At 39.2% G+C, this 20776-nt stretch overlaps 1 protein-coding gene across 1 annotated transcript in view; it reads right to left on the bottom strand.

Moving 5' to 3' along the window:
- Positions 1-234: 234 nt before the first annotated feature.
- Positions 235-20776, bottom strand: part of VPS50 (VPS50 subunit of EARP/GARPII complex) — a 72882-nt gene continuing 52340 nt past the window's right edge. The window contains exons 19-28 of the mRNA XM_053466424.1: positions 20264-20382; positions 17857-17963; positions 17060-17181; positions 16501-16581; positions 12218-12366; positions 9229-9325; positions 7192-7350; positions 6460-6581; positions 2383-2572; positions 235-545 (exon numbers count right to left, since the gene is read on the bottom strand). Coding sequence (XP_053322399.1) covers positions 426-545; positions 2383-2572; positions 6460-6581; positions 7192-7350; positions 9229-9325; positions 12218-12366; positions 16501-16581; positions 17060-17181; positions 17857-17963; positions 20264-20382 — 1266 coding nt within the window. The 3' untranslated portion in view covers positions 235-425. The remainder of the gene's footprint in view (positions 546-2382; positions 2573-6459; positions 6582-7191; positions 7351-9228; positions 9326-12217; positions 12367-16500; positions 16582-17059; positions 17182-17856; positions 17964-20263; positions 20383-20776) is intronic.

Below are 20776 nucleotides of genomic sequence, written 5' to 3'. Positions count from 1 at the left end.
AAAAGTATATAACCAGGAGGGGAGAGTACATTTTGCTATCACGGGCAGCTTTTATACGGAATAGAATAGGACAGGACAAAAGCTTCCCCTAGCAGCCAGTGTATTTAGAGACTCCAACTAAGAGTCTCGGGAAATTCCTAGGAGTTTACTATATAGTTATCTCTCTCTCTTGGTTTGCAATTTTTCTAGAAGAGCCTGATCTGACGGATAATATTTTTTGAGCATTAACTCTTTAAACATCCGAAGAGATAGGTCTAACGGCTAGATGGAAAAAAAGAGGACAACATACATACATCCGTATTAAAAAGTAGTTCAAATGAAAGTAGAGCCTAACTCCTTTGAAAGGGACTTGCATGCGCTTTACTACTGATGTTAATGCTGCTCTACCGTTGACTTCATGTAACAGAGATGAAAAGGTGTCTTGATTATCTTTTAGGACGATCAATGTCATCAATAGCCGCCAGAAGCTTCTGTCTCGCCTTCTTATTTATATGGGACCCCAAGCAAACATTCACTAAATTTGTCAGTTGCTTCGTCGAGTACTCCTGATTAAAGAAAAACAGACAATAAATACATTCATTATGACCGAGGTTTTCCACGGAGCACATTTGGTTTTAGAAGGCATTCACTGCATGTTAATGTTGCTCACTAGAGTAGATATTAGAAATGATTGCCTCCTATGAAAATATGACATTTTATTCCATATAATTTGTTACTTTGGCAAGAAGTTACAAGATTCATTTAAATATTACGGTTTTCTGCAAGTTGAGTTTGAAGCAGGAACTTCAAATGTCTGTTTTGTTGTTTTTTTTAGCACTGACCTAGATTGGGTTGTATGAAAATAAAAATGCCAAAATGCCTATATAGACTACAATGATAAAAAGTCAAAATAAGTGTTCCAGGCCAGAAAAAATAAAATGAATGAAATGGGAGTAGCAAAGGCAGCCGTTCAAATAGACAGCTACTAAATCCCCTAAAAAGTGGGAGAAGGAGAATAACAGAAAACAAATCCTATTTAAAACTGTAAGAACCCCCATAGATCATAAAAAAACATTATTCAGCAAGATATTTTCAATATATCCTATAGCTGACCTGGAAGACATGTAATGCAAACACAATCCCCACCTCTTCTCTTCTGTCTTTTCAACAATTATAAAATAAGCAGCTGTATTTAAAATACAGAACAAATGGTACTGTTAATATAAGAAAGTCAGGGGCACGCTAATAAATATTTGTACCCCCCTTCAGCATGCTGTCTGGGTGGTCTTCCTGAACGGAGATGAAAATACTGGCTTACAGATTCAGCAACCCACGGCCGTAAACAAACCCCTGGAGCTCATCCCGAGCATGAAAAGAGCATGTAATGTTTGCTCTAATCTGTTCCTAAAACATCTTGAACGTGCCGATACATTTAAAACATATTAACACTAATGCATCGTTTCATTTTTAGGTAAATATATAGAAAGATGGCAAATTGTACGCTCTGTTTATTAATGTAGATGTCTCATCATTGACAGTATATTGCAAGAGGCTTAAGGATGTAAACAAATATGGCTCTCATTTAAAGTACAATAAAATCAGTTAAGCAGATCTAACGCTATGGACATTTTGTGTAGTTAGCCATTATAACAATGTACTGTATGTACGAACAATGGAACCAAGTATGCCTGTTCCCAGGGCCGGCCGAAGACTTAACGCCGCCTGGGGCGAAGTTTAAAACGACGCCCCCCCCCCGCCGACGTCGGGGGGGGGCATTTTAAACTTCGCCGACGCCATAATCTACGATTCCCCCCCCCCCGGTACTTACCTTTAAACAGTCCTGCGGCGAGTCTCCCTGCTCTGCCACGGTGCCGGCTTGTAATGCTGAGCGCCGGAAATTGACGTCACTTCCGGCGCTCTGCATTACAAGCCGGCACCGGGACCGTAGAGGAGAGAGAGGCGCCGAGCGGGTAAGCGAAAACCACTCGGTGCCCCTCTCTCTCTCCTCCGCTTCAAAAAAGCGCTTGGGGCGGCAAAGTGCCGCCCCTTCTAAAGTGCCGCCTGGGGCAATTGCCCCAGTCTGCCCCATTATAGGGCCGGCCCTGCCTGTTCCTGTCATCCTGGAATCACAAGATGGCTTGAATTATGGCGATTCACTGATAGAACCCTACATTTATCCACATGGACAATTATTATTACAATGAAATCATTAGCCTTTACCCAGTAGCTCTGAAAGTTGGAACCAGAACCAGTTCCTTAAGAATTAGGCTGAAGACCTAGGAAGGTTTCTAAAGTCTTTAAGATGGCAGAACCGCAACCAACTAGGCAGCCTACTCCGTACCTGAAACCAGTGAATACAGACCACTGAATAACACAAGAGCTGGAGAAAAAAAAAAAACTTACCCTGTGCTCTTTTATCCAGCGTTCCATATCATTTTCAGTTAAGTAATAGGCCTTAATGTAGGTCTCCACGTATTCTTTGTCAGGAATGGGCCTAATGTCAGTGAGCTTCTCCAGCTTCATCAGGAACTGCTGGAAATCGAGCTGCATGAGAGCTCGCCCTTCATTGCTGCACTTCTTCACATTCGCATAACTATAGATAATGGCAAAAAACATTAACAAAAAATAATGTGTAATGCATATAATTAGTAAAATATTCACAGAGTATTAAGCTTTTGGCCAGGAACCTTTAGTCTTAATGAAACATATCTAATGGATAGACATTTCAACTGGGCATTAATGTTATCTCTTGCTAGCAGGAAGTCTGTGTGTTTTATATTTAAAATGCCACATTTATAATTGTGTATGAATGTTGATTTAAAAAAAATCATTTTTTTATTAAATGATAACACAAAAAAATAGAATCAAATGTTTTTCCATTGGCACGTCACAATTAAACACCTAGCTAGGTTTACATGGCAACAACGGAAAATTATCCAAACTGTGAAGGCAATTTAGGTTGAAATTGAAATAGTTAGAGAAAGAAAAAGGATTTAAAATAAATAATGCACTTTACATAATATACTTTGTTCAACAAACAAGCAAGATGATCAGAAAAATCGAATCAACGTTTCAGGCCACATTATTGTCCATCAATATATTATCCTATACTATACGATATACCGTATTGGCTCGAATATAGGCCGCACTTTTTTCCCCCACTTTAAGTTTTTGAAGTGGGGGTGCGGCCTATATTCGGGGTCTAGCGCCCGACGCCCGGGACATGCAGTCCCGGGCGCCGGGCAAGCAGCGGGGTTAAGATACAGATCCCCCGCAGCGGTGCAGGGGACCTGCATCCTTCTCCCCGATACGCTCAGACAGCCTCCCCTGCCAGCACTTCCCACGGGGGGGGGGGTGCCGGCACAGGAGGTTATCTAAGCGTTTTACCTCTGCCCACCCCCAACTTACCGGAGCAGACTCCCGGGTGTCTTGCGGGGCCGGCGGGAGACATCTACGCAATACGCGCATGCAACTTCCGGTACCGGTACCGGAAGTTGCATACGCGTATTGCGTAGATGTCCCTCGCCGGCCCCGCAAGACACCCGGGAGTCTGCTCCGGTAAGTCGAGGAGGGGGGGGCAGAGGAGGACAGCGGCAGCGTATCGCGGGGAGGGAGGACAGCGGCAGCGTATCGCGGGGAGGGAGGACAGCGGCAGCGTATCGCGGGGAGGGAGGACAGCGGCAGCGGATCGCGGGGAGGGAGGACAGCGGCAGCGGATCGCGGGGAGGGAGGACAGCGGCAGCGGATCGCGGGGAGGGAGGACAGCGGCAGCGGATCGCGGGGAGGGAGGACAGCGGCAGCGGATCGCGTGGAGGGAGGACAGCGGCAGCGTATCTCGGGGAGGGAGGACAGCGGCAGCGTATCGCGGGGAGGGAGGACAGTGGCAGCATATCTCGGGGGGGGGGACAGAGTGGCAGTATGTTTTTTTTGGTGCTTTTTTAAAGAAAAAAAACTTTTTCTTTAAAAAAGCACCAAACTTTTAGGGTGCGGCCTATATACGGGGGCGGCCTATATCCGAGCCAATACGGTATATACATACACACACGTATACATACACACACATATACATACACACACATGCCAGAATTTAGTTTTGACTCGACATCTACCTACAGAGCACTTAACACTGCGCTCCCCACTGCTCTTCTCTTCAAATGCTCTCCTAACCACAGTCCTCGATATGCTCATAATTTGATTCTCTCCTCAACGTTTAACACTTTTCCCCACTTATCAAGGGTTTTACCTGCCTTCTACCTGTCCACTTGAATTCCCTACCTCTGTTTTCCACTTCTTTGAGATCGCTACATCATTGACTTCTTCACACGGAGTCTGATGGTGTTCTATGCTTAAATCTAATCTAACCCAAAAAAAGAGTATCCTGAGAAAGCGAGGACACATAATCATAACATTTACGGCACGGCAAGCATAGTACATACATAGTCTGTGGTTCTTACTCAAAATATCCTTTTCATACACATTTGGAAAGTTCAATAATAGAGTATGTCACATTGGGCAATAATAAGTAAATGGGCCATATCTATAGAAATTATAGAATGGGTGGCCTCAAACATTTAAGCCCATTTAATATTTGTCTGAGCATTCTATGAGCATACGGTGAAATACAGAACTGGCGGTGGTTACAAAAGTTACTTCACCATTTCAGTAATAGATAAAAGCTTGTAAGATGATGTTATTAGACATTACGATAAAACCTTTCTAACCCTTGCCTTCCCACCTTTACTTTCTCAATTAGATTTTCAAAGAGCAAGTATCTCACAAGTTAAATTATAGAACGGTTAATTTCAAGACAAGCTTTAAAACTAGTAATTTTTTGTTTCCAAAGACTTATTGCCAGGGCTCATCCACAAAACAATGTCTCCCTAACATGCTTTCTAGAATTGATTGCACTTATTGTTTGTCTTTATTCAATTAGTGGGCATAGGGCGAAATTGCCGTTTGCCTCTTTAATACAAAAGAATTGTATTTGCAGTCATCGACCACATATGTCGGACTCAAGAACATATGTGGGGACACAAAGCCACTTAAGGAAATCCTATTAAGCTTTTGTGTGCAGAAACAGGATATAAAACAACTGCATAATGTTTCAAATTAATAGTTATTGGATCGAGTTATTGAATTTTCCATAACATATTAAAGCTGTATACGCGGTTATAGAATTGGAATGGATGTTGGAAGCAAACAGAACACAATAAAGAAAGGTAACTCCCTAGCTGGGATGGTGAGGCTGACTTAGTTACTAATGGTTGCTATTTCCGTCCTGTATCCGTTTGCATTTATGGTATCATTGTGATTGTGTTAAAGGCCCGGACTGTTGGAGAAGCTGCTGGAGTCCTGCAGAAGAGCTGAAATCTTGCTACAAGGTGGCCAAGTGGTCTGTTTAGGGGTGCCAGGCATGGCTTGGGTAGCAGAATGATGTCATGTACATTGATGTTATTCTTAAGACAAAAGGTTGTCTATGGTTTGGCAAAGCCACCATATATGAAAGTGGGTGCCAGGGTGACCACAGCTTTTATAACAAAAAATATATATTTTTCTAGCTCTATGTAGACCTACGGCAGGGGCGTAACTAGAAACCACAGGGCCCCCAACTTCAACAGCTAGTCTGTGTCATCATTGCCCTCTAACAACTTGTCTGTGCCTTCTTTGACCTTTGCTCCCCCTTCCAACATACAACATATGTAAACACACTTACACACGCATACTCACTAACACACACTCCATCTCACCCCGCTTACACATATATGCTCACAAACAACTACACATACCTGCTCACGCACACACAAGCACAGTTCCATGCAAACATCTATACACACACACACACACATATATCCCGCCTGCCCCCGCTTACCTCTCCGGCTGCTTACACATTGTGCGGACAGCCTCGGTTTCACCACAGGGTCACGGGACCCCGATACGCGCATGTCTCCTGAGCCTGTCCAAAATAGTTCAGAAAGGGCCCTTTCGACCAGGATTGGTGCGATCCAGGTCAGAAGGGCTCTTTCTAAACAGTTTTGATTCGGTATGAGGAGATAGGAACAAGGGGTCACAGAAGTCGCATCAGGACCCCTAGAGGCACAGACCCCTTCACAGCTGCTGTAGTTACGCCAGTGATCTAAGGACAACCTAGCCAACGTTTTGTAGGAGCTCTCTTTTATTAGGGGGTATATGTGAAAATATATTAGTGGAAACCCCTGATAGTATTAAAAGCTAAAAATCAGTAGCATTTAATCCAATCTGTATAAATTTTGGATCACTATAAAACGTCTTTTTTACCAGAAATGGAAAGGAATGTAGAACATCTCTGCTGTATGCAGAGGATTGAATTGATTTGGTCGAGCAGACATACCTGTTGGCACAATACATGGTCCAGAGAGAGCTTGACAACATGGAATCGATTAAGAAAAATGCTATATTTATCCAAAATGAATAGGCCAAGGTAAAACAGAGACATTTGCTTACCCCTCTACAAGAGTTCTATTAGCCAGCCGGATGCAGTGCTCCCAAAGGATATTTGAAACAGGCAAAGGAATCCGTACATGCTTTGACAGTTCAGACAGCTTCCTATTAAACTGTTCAAATTCCTATCACAAAATAGAGGTCACAATTATAGGGATTTAACAACGACAATGTGCCTGTGGTACAAAAACGACACTGTTCAGAAACAGCAGATTATAACCCGTTATGGACTGTTGGTATGAAGTTATAGGTGGGGGTCGGATACTTTTCTACCAAGGTTACAGATAGATGAATCTGCCACGGGCAGACAAATGGGCAAGCAGGAAAAAACACAATAATACTGGACTGGACTATGTGTCTATTAATCCTAAGTATAAATAATAAGCTGTGGGAGATGTGGTCCCTACACAAACATACTCCACATAATACAAAAGCCTTGTACAGGTCTCTATGGGAAAAACATTATGTGATTAGCCAAAAGTGAAAAAGCACCTTTACACAAGCAGTTAACGTACTGGTTTATCTGATACTTATGATCATCTCTTATGTTAAAGGCATGACGCTGTATATCTGCACCTAACCGTTTTATAATTATTTTATTTACAGATTAACGATCCACTATGGTTTCCAGTGGATGCTCAAGTTACAATAAACATGATAGTATGAAAAGCGGATTTTAAAAAAAAAAGTGGGTTTTGTTACTCTGGTTTTCGTATTAGAATAGGAAAGCAATACCTTCAAAAGAGCATCAACATATAAATTATGTTGGGACATAATTTCTTTCACATCCCATTTCACATTCGCCATAAGAAGCAACAACTGCTCATAATCAATGGCCTTGGCAGCTACGATCCAGTAAATTGGCTTACGAAGTTCACTGGCTGTGGAGACGGTCTAAAGCAAAAAAACAAAAATTGGAAATTAGTAGAAATTGAAACCAACAGCAACCAGCAAATGCTAGAATAAATCAATGAGACATATAGTATATTCCAGAAACCTTCAATGAGGTCAGTGAAATACTGATATCTGTAATGGTTTCTGACCTGTAAACCAACAGTATACGAAACAAAACTCTCACTGTGTTTCCATAAAAAAGGTGCAGGTAACCTATGGTGGTCCTCATGAAGCAATTTGCATTCAAAGAACACAGTATAGAAAGAATGATCAGGTTTTTTGAATGACAATCTAATGTATATTTGATTTTAGTCACCAGTGAGTATATTAGATTTTGAACACTTGTACATGACAGAATAGAAAAGGTTCCTTAACATTTGTAAGCACGTGTCCCTGTGCAGCGTTTGAGATCTCCACTAAATTATATGTAGCTTTGGCCGTCTAGCTACAGCACCCCCCCCCCAACATATTTGGGCTTCATTTGTAACTTTTACTGCTAGAAAAAAAGAAGAATTTATTAATATCATACAATAAGAATTGTAGATCTAAGTTCCATTAGACTGTATAGAATTGTTTTATAAACCTATTCTCACATTCTAAAGGCTGAAATTAACTACTGGGTAACTTAACGGCCTTGCCCTATATCTCTAAACTCTAGCTATCTCTCCGATATACTCCTGGCTGCAGATACACTATTTATCATATTCCATATTCATTTATAAATCTACAGAAATGATCACAACAGTAATGAAATCAAGACAGATGTCTGTATTAGTACACAATAATTAGACGGCTTACAATATGATCAATCACACACTAATTACATACTTTAGGTATCCACTATTATACTTACCAACGACCATGTTAAGCTGGAACAAAGTTTCATAAGTATCATAAGGCTTTTTTTATGTGGCAAGTCATTAACCTGTGTTCCATTAAGCAAAGTGGCAGACATTACCAAGACTATGGCTATCAAACTTATAGACTGTAAGTGATTTTTATTTATTACTACACACATGTTCCTGGCTGTGTATGGAGATAATGCTGCACTCAAAAAATGTCTGAATTAGATATTGCATCCCTAGGAGGAAAAAACACTCTACATCTGTACAGAACATGGTGATCTGCTATGTATTGCCACCGTGGCCTAAAATGGAGCTGCCAATAAACCTCCCTGCAGTCACCCGTGTCTCCTACAGCTCCACAATTTGAAATAAGCTTGGGCTGTCCATGTGGGCACAAAGGGCTGGGATGGAGCTCCCCGTTTCATGGCTGAAAGAAAGGACCAGCTAGCTGGAAGGTATTTTTTGCTCTCTGTAAGGTATCTTCAATGAGAAATTATCTCTGTCCACCATGCCCCAAAACACTCCAACTTCCCAAGGTGACCATAGAAAAACAAAGGGTCTTTCCTCTGAAACATAGCAGAAAGGGTTCAGCATGCGCACCGAAGTCTCTGTGGGCACCCATGGACAGTAGAGCTGGCAGAGCTGCCTACCAGGTGAGGGGCAACAGCTTTAGTACTGCCAGTGCTTAATGACAACGCTCATTTCACTTAACGGGTGGCATCAGAGGTTGTCTCATCGATGTCCGAAGGAGGAACACATTTCCTGACGCTTTAATGCCATATTGATAGCGGAGTTAATAATTGTCTTTTTCTAGCACCAAAGCAGTCTTACATTGTACTTTTTTTTTTGTAACATTTTGGATCTGATTTGAACTTTTTTTGTTGCAAATGCTGGTAAACATGAGAACGGTGCAGTAAATTATTTATAAATGTGCTTTAAACATTACTTTGATGTTTTCTGTGTCTGATTTTTTGCTATGTTCTTGATGAGAACGTGCAGCGGGGTTGCCAATTGTTTTAAGCAAAGCACTGACCTGTGAATAGAACTGCTGGAGAAAAGGCTTTTTAGCGGCCGGCATCACAGAATCAAGATGTGTCTGGAGAAACTCAAACTGCTCAGCCAAGAAAACCCTGGAAGACAATATGACATTGTTAAAAATGACTGGCGCTATTGGGAAGGCATCAAACAAACCAATTTAATTCCTATACGGAACACAATTTACTGGCACTGTGGCGCAAATGCAAATTAAAAGAGGTGTCTGATGGGGAGGAAAGAGACAAATAAATAGACAAAAAAGATCTGTCATTGGCTTTAATTGCTTTATAGGCAACTTTAAACCGCAACCTCACATTGCATTTTAAAACGCTACAAATAATATGTTATTCATTATAAGGAGATCAGATACCTGTAGCTTTTGATAAAGTGCAACACGCTTGGCAAAGCCTGTGAAGACTCATTCCCACTGGTTCATTTCAAATCATTTGGTAATGTGTCCATTGGGTAATACCGGATTTACTATCACAGGCCTAGCACCTTCCAAAGTCTATTTTAAACGCTTCTAGTCAATATAAGTGTCATGAAGGTTTGTTAGGTAGATAAGAGCCACCGGTGTTACCGACATTACAAGTTGAATTGTAAGTTGATTAAAATGAACTATTAACAGGTCTTATATATCAGGATATAATTAATCCGAGCCCTACAAAAACCCTAATGGAGTCAAAGTAGCAATCCTGCTGAATGCTTATTTATGTTTGTGTATGTCTATTTTGGTGGAAGTAAATCAAGTATACTAAGGTTCAAAAGTTTGGGGTCAGTTAGAAATGTCCTTGTTTTGAAAGAAAAGCTACTTTTTCCTTAAAATCATTTGAAATGGATCACAAGTACAGCATTGCCGGCGTTAATGTTGTAAATGACTATTGTAGCTGGAAACGGCTGATTTTTAATCGAATATCTTCATAGGCGTACACAGACCCTTTATTACTTCGATCACTTTGAAAAGCCAGTTACTAAATCAGTAAGGAGCAGCTAGAGATATTCAGCGCAGTACTTCAAGTAGTTTGTGTGTTAGATGTCTTACAGAAGGTTATTAGAAGACTCCAATCACTATAAGCCACAAGGCCACAAAGTGGAAAGACTATTTAGGAAACAATCGCATAAAATACTGAGAACCATCCAAACAGTAAATGACGGGCATATTTTTCAGACCTACACAGACACCAAGTACACTCAGATAATAAAATATACTTCATATAGAAGCAGGGGCTTTTTACAGGACATAATAACGTGGTCTTGCTACTACAGATTGGCCCTTCCACGCCAAGCCACTCCATATGAAATCTCAAAGAAAAACTGTATTACATAGTACGTCTGGATACCCAGCCAAATTGAATCTATTACCCTTCTTCATACATAATTTACTCTAGCAATTGAAATGCCTCCTTAATAAGAACATTCGACTGGGAAGCACTGTTGGTTCAAACCAAAAAAATAACACAAAAATAAATCTTACATTTCCAAACTTCCCTATATGGACTGGCAGACATAATACCAGCATGATAATGTTTGATAAAAATAACTAAATAAAAAATATGTATTCACTTATTAAGGCCTATGTGTTCTCTTACAAAAAATTACTGCAGTTTTTCTGAAGTAATACTGCAGTTTTTTGGACATGAAAAAACTGCAATACTGCACTTTTACTGCATTTGTACTTCACTGTACTGCAGTTTTACTGCACTTTTTTTTATATTGCAAACCTACAGTTGTAATTCAATGTACTGTAGCTTTATTGCATTTGTACTTCTGTACAAAAATAACTGCAGTAAAACTGCAGTACAGTGAAGTACAAATGCAGTAAAACTGCAGTAAATGTGCAGTAATACTGCAGTAAAAGTGCAGTATTGCAGTTTTTTCATGTCCAAAAAACTGCAGTATTACTTCAGAGAAACTGCAGTAATTTTTTCGTAAGGGTTATGTTTTTGTTTCAAACACATGAGAAATATGTTTAAAGGGAAAGTTAGCTGTTTATTCCCTCTAGCTATGTGAAGAGTTGTTTCTCATGATGTTGCATTTTAACAATTCTAATAACCAACCTCGCTTTACAGCCCTCTGTTCTCTGGGCATTGCTCTTGGTGAGCAAACAGCGTCTGGCTAGATAGACTATAACAACGCAGGCAAATAAGCCAAATGCCCAATGAATTCATAACGTGTTCCTTAATTCTAGTGTTAAGTAGCTGTGAGCTCCATGTTTAACCTTTTTTGACGGTAGAGAGCATTGACATAAAGATGGGTGTCATCATCTGAATAGTCTTCAGATCATTTCCAAAGTTAAAACAAACCATTCTCAGAGCAGTTCACGTTTCACATATTACAGAACCTGACCTGTATAAAGCAAATTATAATGTTAATTTGCAAATTCCCAGAAACTAACAGAATGTTGAAAGCCACTGTAATTATGCTTGTTAGAACATCAGTACCTTGGTGGATTAATAAACGTTTGTTTAGTGCTTGAAGAGAGTTGTACATAAAATAATGCATTTTGGCAATTCAAATAAAAATTATCTGTAGTTTGTAATTATGTAAATAGTCATCTTTTTGATGAACTGTTGTGTGCCAATAAAAGAAAATGTATAGCCAAATATTTGATAACAATAAGCATTCAAGTCCAAAAGTGGATTTCAATATTTGTATGTAATAAAAAAAAAAAATACAAATATAATTCTGTAAAAATGGAAGCAATTGCAAACAGAACTGGATTATGCTGAGCTTTGTACAATGATTACATCAATTACATAAACGCTTTAAATGATTTTCTAATGACCATGAAAACTGAAAATTGAATACTGCTTCTTACATTAAGGCTTGGAAAAAGCAGTATGAATGCACAGTTAAAATGTAAGCGTACAATTAAATAACTATAGAGCTAGAAACATCAAAATCTGGGAAACAGAGAAAGAATACAGCAAAATAAACTACATCGGAAAAGTCATGCATCATCTGCTGTTCCCATACAGGGTACTTACAGAGATTCTGTTGCTACCACCCTTTCAGCTAGTCCATACAGTGTTCCACTTGCCGTTAAAATGACCAGATGGCTTAGATGGGGGCTTGGTACTTTCTCCTTCTTTTCTTCAGACGAAACCAAAGATCCGGGATTTTCACCAGAGACTTCCTAAAAACAGTCAGGGAAATTTGAAGCAAACAACTAAGATTCGTAGTCCATAACTTAAATGCAATTTTGTAAGTCAATTTACATATATTGGTGCTTCAAAGGATAGCAATGGGTTAGTCTACAGAGTAATGGAATAGCAAACCAGATTTGTTTAGCACTGTAGAAACATTGGATAAACTAAATTAGAGACGAGGGCCACAAACAGGCCAGGAATTATCTGCATCAATGCCTCAAAATAGTTTAATGAATTTTGAGAAGCCCGAGCTCAAGATGGGAAATTCAAAACTTACTTTGACCATCCAGGACTAGATTTGTGCACCACTGACCTAATTCAAAATAGGGTCCTTGCTGTAATTAATGTTAAGACAGTTTTAACATACAGTCACGTGAAAAAGAAAGTACACCCTCTGAATTCTATGGTTTTATATATCAGGACATAATAACAATCATCTGTTCCTTAGCAGGTCCAAAAATTAGGTAAATACAGCACATGACCTATTACACCGTGTCATGATTTATTCAACAAAAATAAAGTCAAAATGTAGAAGTCATGCGTGAAAAATTAAGTACATCCTTACTGGCCCTAACTTAAATGCTAAGTAGCAGACATGTGCTGCTAATCAAATGCCCTTGATTAACTGATCATCAGCAAATGTGACCACCTCTATAAAGGTTTTGGCAGTTTGCTGGTCTGGAACATTCAGGTGTGTTAACACAATGTCAAGGAGGAAACGATCTTAGAGAAGCAATTGTTGCTGTCCATCCATCTGGGAAGGGTTAAAAGGCTACTTCCAAACAACTGAAAGTCCATCATTCTACAGTGAGAAAGATTATTCAAAAGTGGGAAACATTCAAGACAGTTGCCAATCTTCCCAGGAGCGGACATCCCAAGCTCAGACCGTGCAATGCTCAGAGAAATTGCAAAATTGCAAGACTCCACGGGCCTCAGTCAGCATGTTAAATGTTAACGTTCATGACAGTAAAATTAGAAAAAGAGTGATGGTATGGTTTGTTTGGAAGGGCTGCCAGAAGAAAGGCTCTTCTCTCTAAACAGAACGTGGCAGCACGACTTAGATTTGCATCTGAACAAACCGCACGACTGTCCCCTTTGGACAGAGAAGACCAACGTGGTGATGTTTGGCGAAAAGCAAACACAAAAGCCTCATAGCAACTGCTAAGCACACATACATACACACCATGTTACATGATTAGCCATTCATTTTTCCCTTAAGTGTTACAATTATAATACTTTTTCCCAGAACGTAGTCTGAACTGCGTTTGATACATAAAATTAGTCTACCATGTACTTCGATTTCCTACTTTTCTGGATAAAGCTGCGTGCAGCCCATGCAATGACCTAATAATGAAGTCAAAAACTAATATTTGTGATTGGACCTAGCTCTTCTGCTTACAGCTGTGTCACACACTTAAGCAGATGCAATATCTACAGCATTTTTTATATTTGACTGTTTTCTTAACATTCTTCTAAAACCATGTAGGTTTAAAATGAGAACACTTAATCCACTTAAAAAATGCATTTGACCCAAAATGCTTTATTTTAAACTCTTACATAAATAGTAGGAGGTATAGAACACAACATTTAAATAATCCGTGTATAATCAAAGATTGCAGGCAGCTGAGTATATGTATAAAAGATGTATTATCTATTCTGAAGCAAAGGTAGGTTAATGAATTGAATTAATAAACTAGTAATTGTCTACAAAGCACAACCATAAAGAAAGTAAAGTTTGAAAGCAATTATAGAAAATGCTTGATATGTATTGTAAAATACTTTTTACTTTGCATAGTTTCAGAGGCTTAAGAGCTAGTTACACAATTTAGTTTAAATGAAGTTAAAAAGTATTTTCCTTTAGAGCTAGCGCGTGACTTTCATACAAAATGCATTCAGTAGGACATCAGAGACACTGGCAGCCTGGTAACAAAAATCCAATTAAAACAATATTTTCTTCTCCTATCTATACACATGCTAAAGATTCTTAATCACAACTTATAAACCAAACGTCACACATTATCTGAAAATGACACATATCTGTGCATAACTGCTCCAGAAGGCAGACAAGAACCATATGTTATGGTGACGTTCTCTTCCCATCCCTGCAATCGGGGGAGAGGATGTTACTGAAAGCACCATCCTTTGCCCTAAGTGGAACGCAGGGCAATATAGCAGCACTTCGGGTTGCGTCCTCTTGCTGATCCGCCAATAAAAAACGTTGACCCACAAATTTCAGCTGAAAATTTTAGCCTCGTTTTCATGGCTTTTTACGAATTGCAAAATTAACTAAAATTTGGTAACTATGGTAGCTAATATTGAGCATTTGAAGTGCAATATCTACATAGAACATGAATGGTTAATATTATGTGGTTTACATTTGTGTAGCTTTCAACAGCCAAGACAGGGATGTTATAAGGTTGCCTTATATTGGAGGTCAGGGTATGATAGATCAACACACCCAAACGCATGCCTACTCAAGGCTCCACCTCCTACATAGCCACGCCCCCAGAGAAGGGAGAGCTCCAGGTAGCCTAATCTGGGAGGTTGCCACATATATTCATCAATAGTGTTAAAATCCCCAGACGTTAAGCACCAATGTAGGGAACAGCATTTTTTATTCCGGCAACTGTGCCGGCATTGAATCTTAACAACCTTTTAGGAGACATTGTAATCCAGTTCCAGCCTGGGGACAAATACTATTCAAGTCGGTCTATTTATCTACAAAGCAGTATGAAATCCATAAGGAGGTTCTTACTTTTAACTTAAAGGGGCACCCCAGTCATCAGAATCCCCCCAAATGCATTTGCCTTATTCCCCACCTCCCAGATAAATGCCTCGCAGGAGATGCACACGGCTGCAAATTCTGTGGCTGGTGATTTATTTATCGTTTTGGAAGAATGCAGACTAAAGTACATTAAACATTAGTACTTTATTATTTTAATATGCTTTATTCTATCATAGGGGTGTTAGGGACATTTCACTGTCCTTTTAAACTTATTCCACTAAATCAATTATCTAAAAAATTTAGAAATCAGCAAAGGAAGCTACCACTCCACTGGGTAGACGTAACATTCCCAAGGTGATGGTGAAAACTGCAGTTTATTTTTTTCGTTTGACTTTCAAGTTCAAACAGATAATGCACCTGGAGAGGGATTTTATAAAACATGCACCTTTTATCTTTTAGCAAGCAGAAAGCATTATAAGTCTTAAATCAGGGTCACAAGGAGGTTGACGGATGATTGAGGTCACAGCTGTACATTGCTCTAACCTCTACAGCGGAAACAAGAACAGGTAATGTGAGCTGATGCCAACCATGAAGTAAGGTCACCTAATATATGACAAGCATGGTTTGATACGGCTTTCCATTGTTCCGTATTTCACGATAAAAGACTGAAATAACAGACACTGTAATTGGCATCAGGTACAGCACATACGATGGTATTCCTTAATATAAGGTCTCAGTTTAGCACACAAACTCATTTAGAAACATATCAACATGCAGAAATGTATCTTCTATGACAGCAAAACAGCTGCACCAAAAAGGAGTGCGCAATCCAGTATTGGGCACTGTGCTGAAAATAATCAGCACATTATAATTATTATAGACCCCGAGAAATATATACATCCTTTATCGAGCACCTAAAATGTGCAATTCACACTATTGCCTTGATGACTATAGTCAAATCTGGGAACTTCCAAGGAATGGTTCTGCCCGCTTCTTTTGAGACATGGACCAGCTAGGTTAGGGAGGCAGGGCAAGCTACGACAGGGGAGGGCAAGTACTACCGAGTGGCCCTGGCCTCATGTAACTCACACTAAAACATACTCGCTCTTTACACCTCACTCTATGAATCACATAGCTGCTCACACACTGTTCTTAAGAATCTACACAACAGAGAGGATGCACGACACTTCAATACTTGTGCAATTAAAGACTGGAACCGTTATACGACACCATGATACAGAAAAAAGTTAAGAAGTTAATGTTTCTCACAGCGTTCTGAAATATTATTTATGGATTGTTCACGAATCATACATCTAAAAATCAAATAGCCGTCATGTATTAAAAAAAAATTTGTTTAGGATATATTTAGTAAAATGTACAAAACCACATTTCTTACCATATCAATCAAACTCTCCTGAATCCTATTTAGAGTTGTTCTGAGTCTGCTGCTACTTAGTCCGAGTCCGGTCGATTCATACTGCAAGTTATCAGAGAATATTAAAGTGTACAGCAAAGTAAATCACATTAATACACAATAGTTATTTGTTTCAATATTCCGTAACCCGATAAAGGTAGATAAGGCAAAATGACACACAGTAGCCCTAAATAACACAATTACAATGTCAGTTTTTTCCTAATCTACACTTCTATTACTTGGTTGTTGATTTGTGTAACTATACATTTCAAAAGCTTAGTCATTGTAAGAGAAACAATACTCCAGATATTTTATCCACTTTAACATATATGATAATTTGTCCCCTTTTAGCCTACATTTTAGCCTACATTTTAGCCATGTTTCCCCACCCTCAACATCTTGGCTTGCAGGATAATGCATTATGGGGTATTCTATGTCCACCAGAGAATCTAACGAGACTCCTGTGTGTATATGCGCGGAAAGCGCGTGCGCTGATTTCAATTACTAAACTAGAGGAGGGCTGAAGAGAAACCATACTTACTGCGTCGTTCCGTCCAAAGAAGGTATACACAGCATACAGATAGTAATCAAAGAGCTGGGACATGCAGTGGATGACATCGAAGGCAATTGGCTTTAGTATTGTCATCATTTGCATATATTTACCTTAAAATAAAAAAAAACATTATTTCAAATGTGTGCTTTTATTTACGATGCATAAGATGTGTCGGTGAAAACTCATTTTGGGAAGAAACTCTCCAAAATTCAGAAATTGTGTCTGTTGGAGGAATAAACCTGATGAGATGATGCGGACAATTGATCACTTGACATATAAACACATCATTAAAAAGACATTCTACATCAATATTCTCATCAGTCTTAATATTTAACTTGAGTTGAAACTCATTATGTTGAGTGAAATTTCAATCCCGATTGGATCACACTCCTCCTGTTTTTGTAACCAACATCCGCTATCCCACCTCTGTCTAACTGTTGCCGTCAATGGAATTGGTCCAATGAGAAGGAACATTCTGTTGCGATGGTAATAGAGCACCATCACTTATTATACATACACATTTTTTATGGTCTATTTGTGTGTTGGATTCCTAGCCTAGAAGGAAAAAATGAGATGAGCTTCTGGCCCCACTGATCTTTAACCACCATCATACGGTAAGCAAAATAATAATGCAGGCAGAGGCATGATTTAAAATATAATTTCACGGTTCAGGTGCAACAATAGCAAGATTTTTTTTTTCTAATTACAAGCTTTCACCCGTCTTAGGACATGTGGGATGTCAGTCACAGATACAAAATCATCGGTTAGAGAAGACAATTACTTACCAACAAGCCGTGTCACATTCAGGGTAGTGTTCGTCAAGATGGGCGCGTTCACCTTGTTCAAACTATAATCTGATCTCTTTCTGCTCCTCAGAGTTTCTCTTGAAACACTTCATAAACGACATAACATTTGAATCAATGAATATTAGTCATAAGAAAATATGTAAAATGGAAAGCGTCCACATCACTTAAAAATGTCATAACGAGGACAATTAATGAACAACGAACATATTGCATGCAGCAAGAAAACAGCTGGGTCTTAAGTGCATTTTGGCTTTAACCTCCATGCTTAAGTGTCATTTAATACATTTGGCTAGATTTCTAAATACCACTTCTGGGCCAAATTTCTACATTAAGATGTTACCATGGAAACCAATGCACTGGCCCTTTTTTTTTTTTTAATAAAAGCCCATCCTATGTCAAGGAGCAACTCACACAATCCTTTTGCTTACCATCTAAATATTGCAATAATCAATGTTTTGGAGCCCAAAGCTAAATATTTCTCAGCAAGCGACTTTATGTTAATTGAAATGGCAGACATATGACTCAGAAATATAATATCTTACAGGAGCCTTGATTTCCCCTGAAAAGTAAATTAGCATTTTTTAAATATGCACAGCAGGCATTGTAAAATGGACAGAGCAGATTTCCAGTCTTTGATACTGTAAAAAGGTTTAGCTTTCAAAGCCGGAACAGCAGAAGCTGATATTTAAACTACTTGTCTTTTGAAAAGCTGCATCCCACCTAGAAGGTCAATTATATGTTAGACACAGCGCTGAGAACTGAGTGAATGCGAGGATTTCCCAGATAAAAGGTCTGTCCACTACATGTGGTCACGCTCGCTGCTGTCCCTGACATGGGGTGGGATATTCTCTGGATTCTCATCAGCCGCGACAATAGGAGGGCATGCTGAAATCTCATATACTACACTCAATTTGAGTTACTTCTGCAGCCCACAGAACCAAATGGGATTTCAGTCAGCAAACGTCACACTGATTAGATATTGAGGGGACGCAGTGCATGACCTCGCTAGTGATATGGTGGGGACGAGTAAACCCAGGCTCATTAACTACCTCTCCACAATTACTCAACATCCGAAAGCAATGACTACTGTGTATGTATTGTAAGGTGGTTTTGCTTTACTGAAAGGATGGTAGATAAGTGGAACAACCACTTATACCAACAGAAGTGGTAGAGTTTACTACAATAAGGGGATTTAAACATGCATGGGACAGGAATAAAGGATAAAGCTATCCTGAATATAGAAGGACACCAAAATGGGAAGAATAGATGGGTCAATTGGTCTTGTCTGCTATTAAATTCTAGGTTCCAAATAGCAGGGGGTATAAGACTCTGATCAGTGTTCCTTCTTAACCGTTAGTTTAATTCCTGACCACACAACAGTGGATAAGAACCCTTCTCCTTCACACCACTTCCTCCTTGTCTTATAATGTAAGCTAAAACTACATTATAATAAAACAGGTAAAAGAAAAATGTTGGTGCTCTAAGCTAGTCCCAGGCTCAAATAATACAAATGTGTAAAACATGTGTAAGCATACTGGCTGTACAATGTATACAAAAAATAAAAACTGTCTGCGCTTCTCACCCTAATAAAGTTGGCAACAAATATATAAACATAATATAAATGAGAGGTTCTGGTAATATGAATTGGCCAAAGCATAATTAAGCTCATCAAGGGTGAGAATCTAATCTCACCTACTACATAGTGGGTACACAGCCTACTGAGAGCCCACCTTATTTATCCGTAAGCTCATTTTCAGTGGTGATCACCTATACCTACAACTATGGATCTCAACCCGGTACTGGGACGCGGGATACCATTCATTGTGTTGGGTTGTAATGGGTGCCCTTATCGTACCATAGGTACAAGGCTTAGAGCTCATAGGGACTTTAACATGAGCCATGTACAAAAATGCCCTTGAGTTATTCACAAGTATAACTACATGACTGCTAACAAGCAGCTCTTCAGCTGGATGATAACTCCTATCAAGGAGCTGTAGTTCAGCAAGAACCCGATATCAGAGATCCCTATTCCATAACAATATGGCGTTTCATAGGCTTTTCATTTATCAATGCAAGTTAGTAATATTTCAGTAATTAAGTAATCACTGGACAATTTTCCATTAGTCGTATCACAATTATAAAAGGAAGTGTAGTTTAAAATGCTGTAGGTTGTAAATCCTGGATATTATGCATCATTGTTACAGCTCTGTATATATATATATATATATATATATATTAATACGTCCGATACGGCGTGTGGCAGGCACTTACAGGAACATAATTAAAAGCAAACACAATGACACAGAGTAAATATTGTGTATCTGTGTCAGACTATGATTAGAACACGACAGGAGCTTAACGTTTTCTAACATTGTAGCGCTGTCACCTTTTTGTTGGTGCGTCTCCCGTCTGCTCATCAATGTAGTCTCCCTTTAGTTCCTCTGGCACATCGCTGTCGCTGTCATACTCCTGATAAGCACTTTTCTCCAGCTCATCTGATTCATACTGAGAAAAGAAAGCAGAGGCATTTCATTCATTTCTGCAAGTATCCTGCCGCTCTTTGTGTTGACTGTTTACACCATGAAGGAAAAACATATCGCAAATACGGCTAAGGACATTATCATTAAACAAGCATTAAAAGCAGCAACTTCTACTATAATACATGGCACAGGCAAGTGTTGATGCCATTATCATCTTGATAGGGTACACCACACATTGAGAATATTGTGCCGTTGGGGAAAAACAATTAACCTGCAGCTACCTAAATCTAAAGCTCGACATTAACAAAGAGAACACCACTCGTGATGAGGACATCATGAAGATGATGTGCTGATAATAATTTGCATAAATTAAATGGAAAACGTATAATAAGATAAATACCAAAGAAAAGTAAAGTTTG

Source organism: Spea bombifrons, chromosome 5 (genome assembly GCF_027358695.1).
Source record: "Spea bombifrons isolate aSpeBom1 chromosome 5, aSpeBom1.2.pri, whole genome shotgun sequence".
NCBI lineage: Eukaryota > Metazoa > Chordata > Amphibia > Anura > Pelobatidae > Spea > Spea bombifrons.
This window is presented reverse-complemented; position numbering and strand designations above follow the sequence as displayed.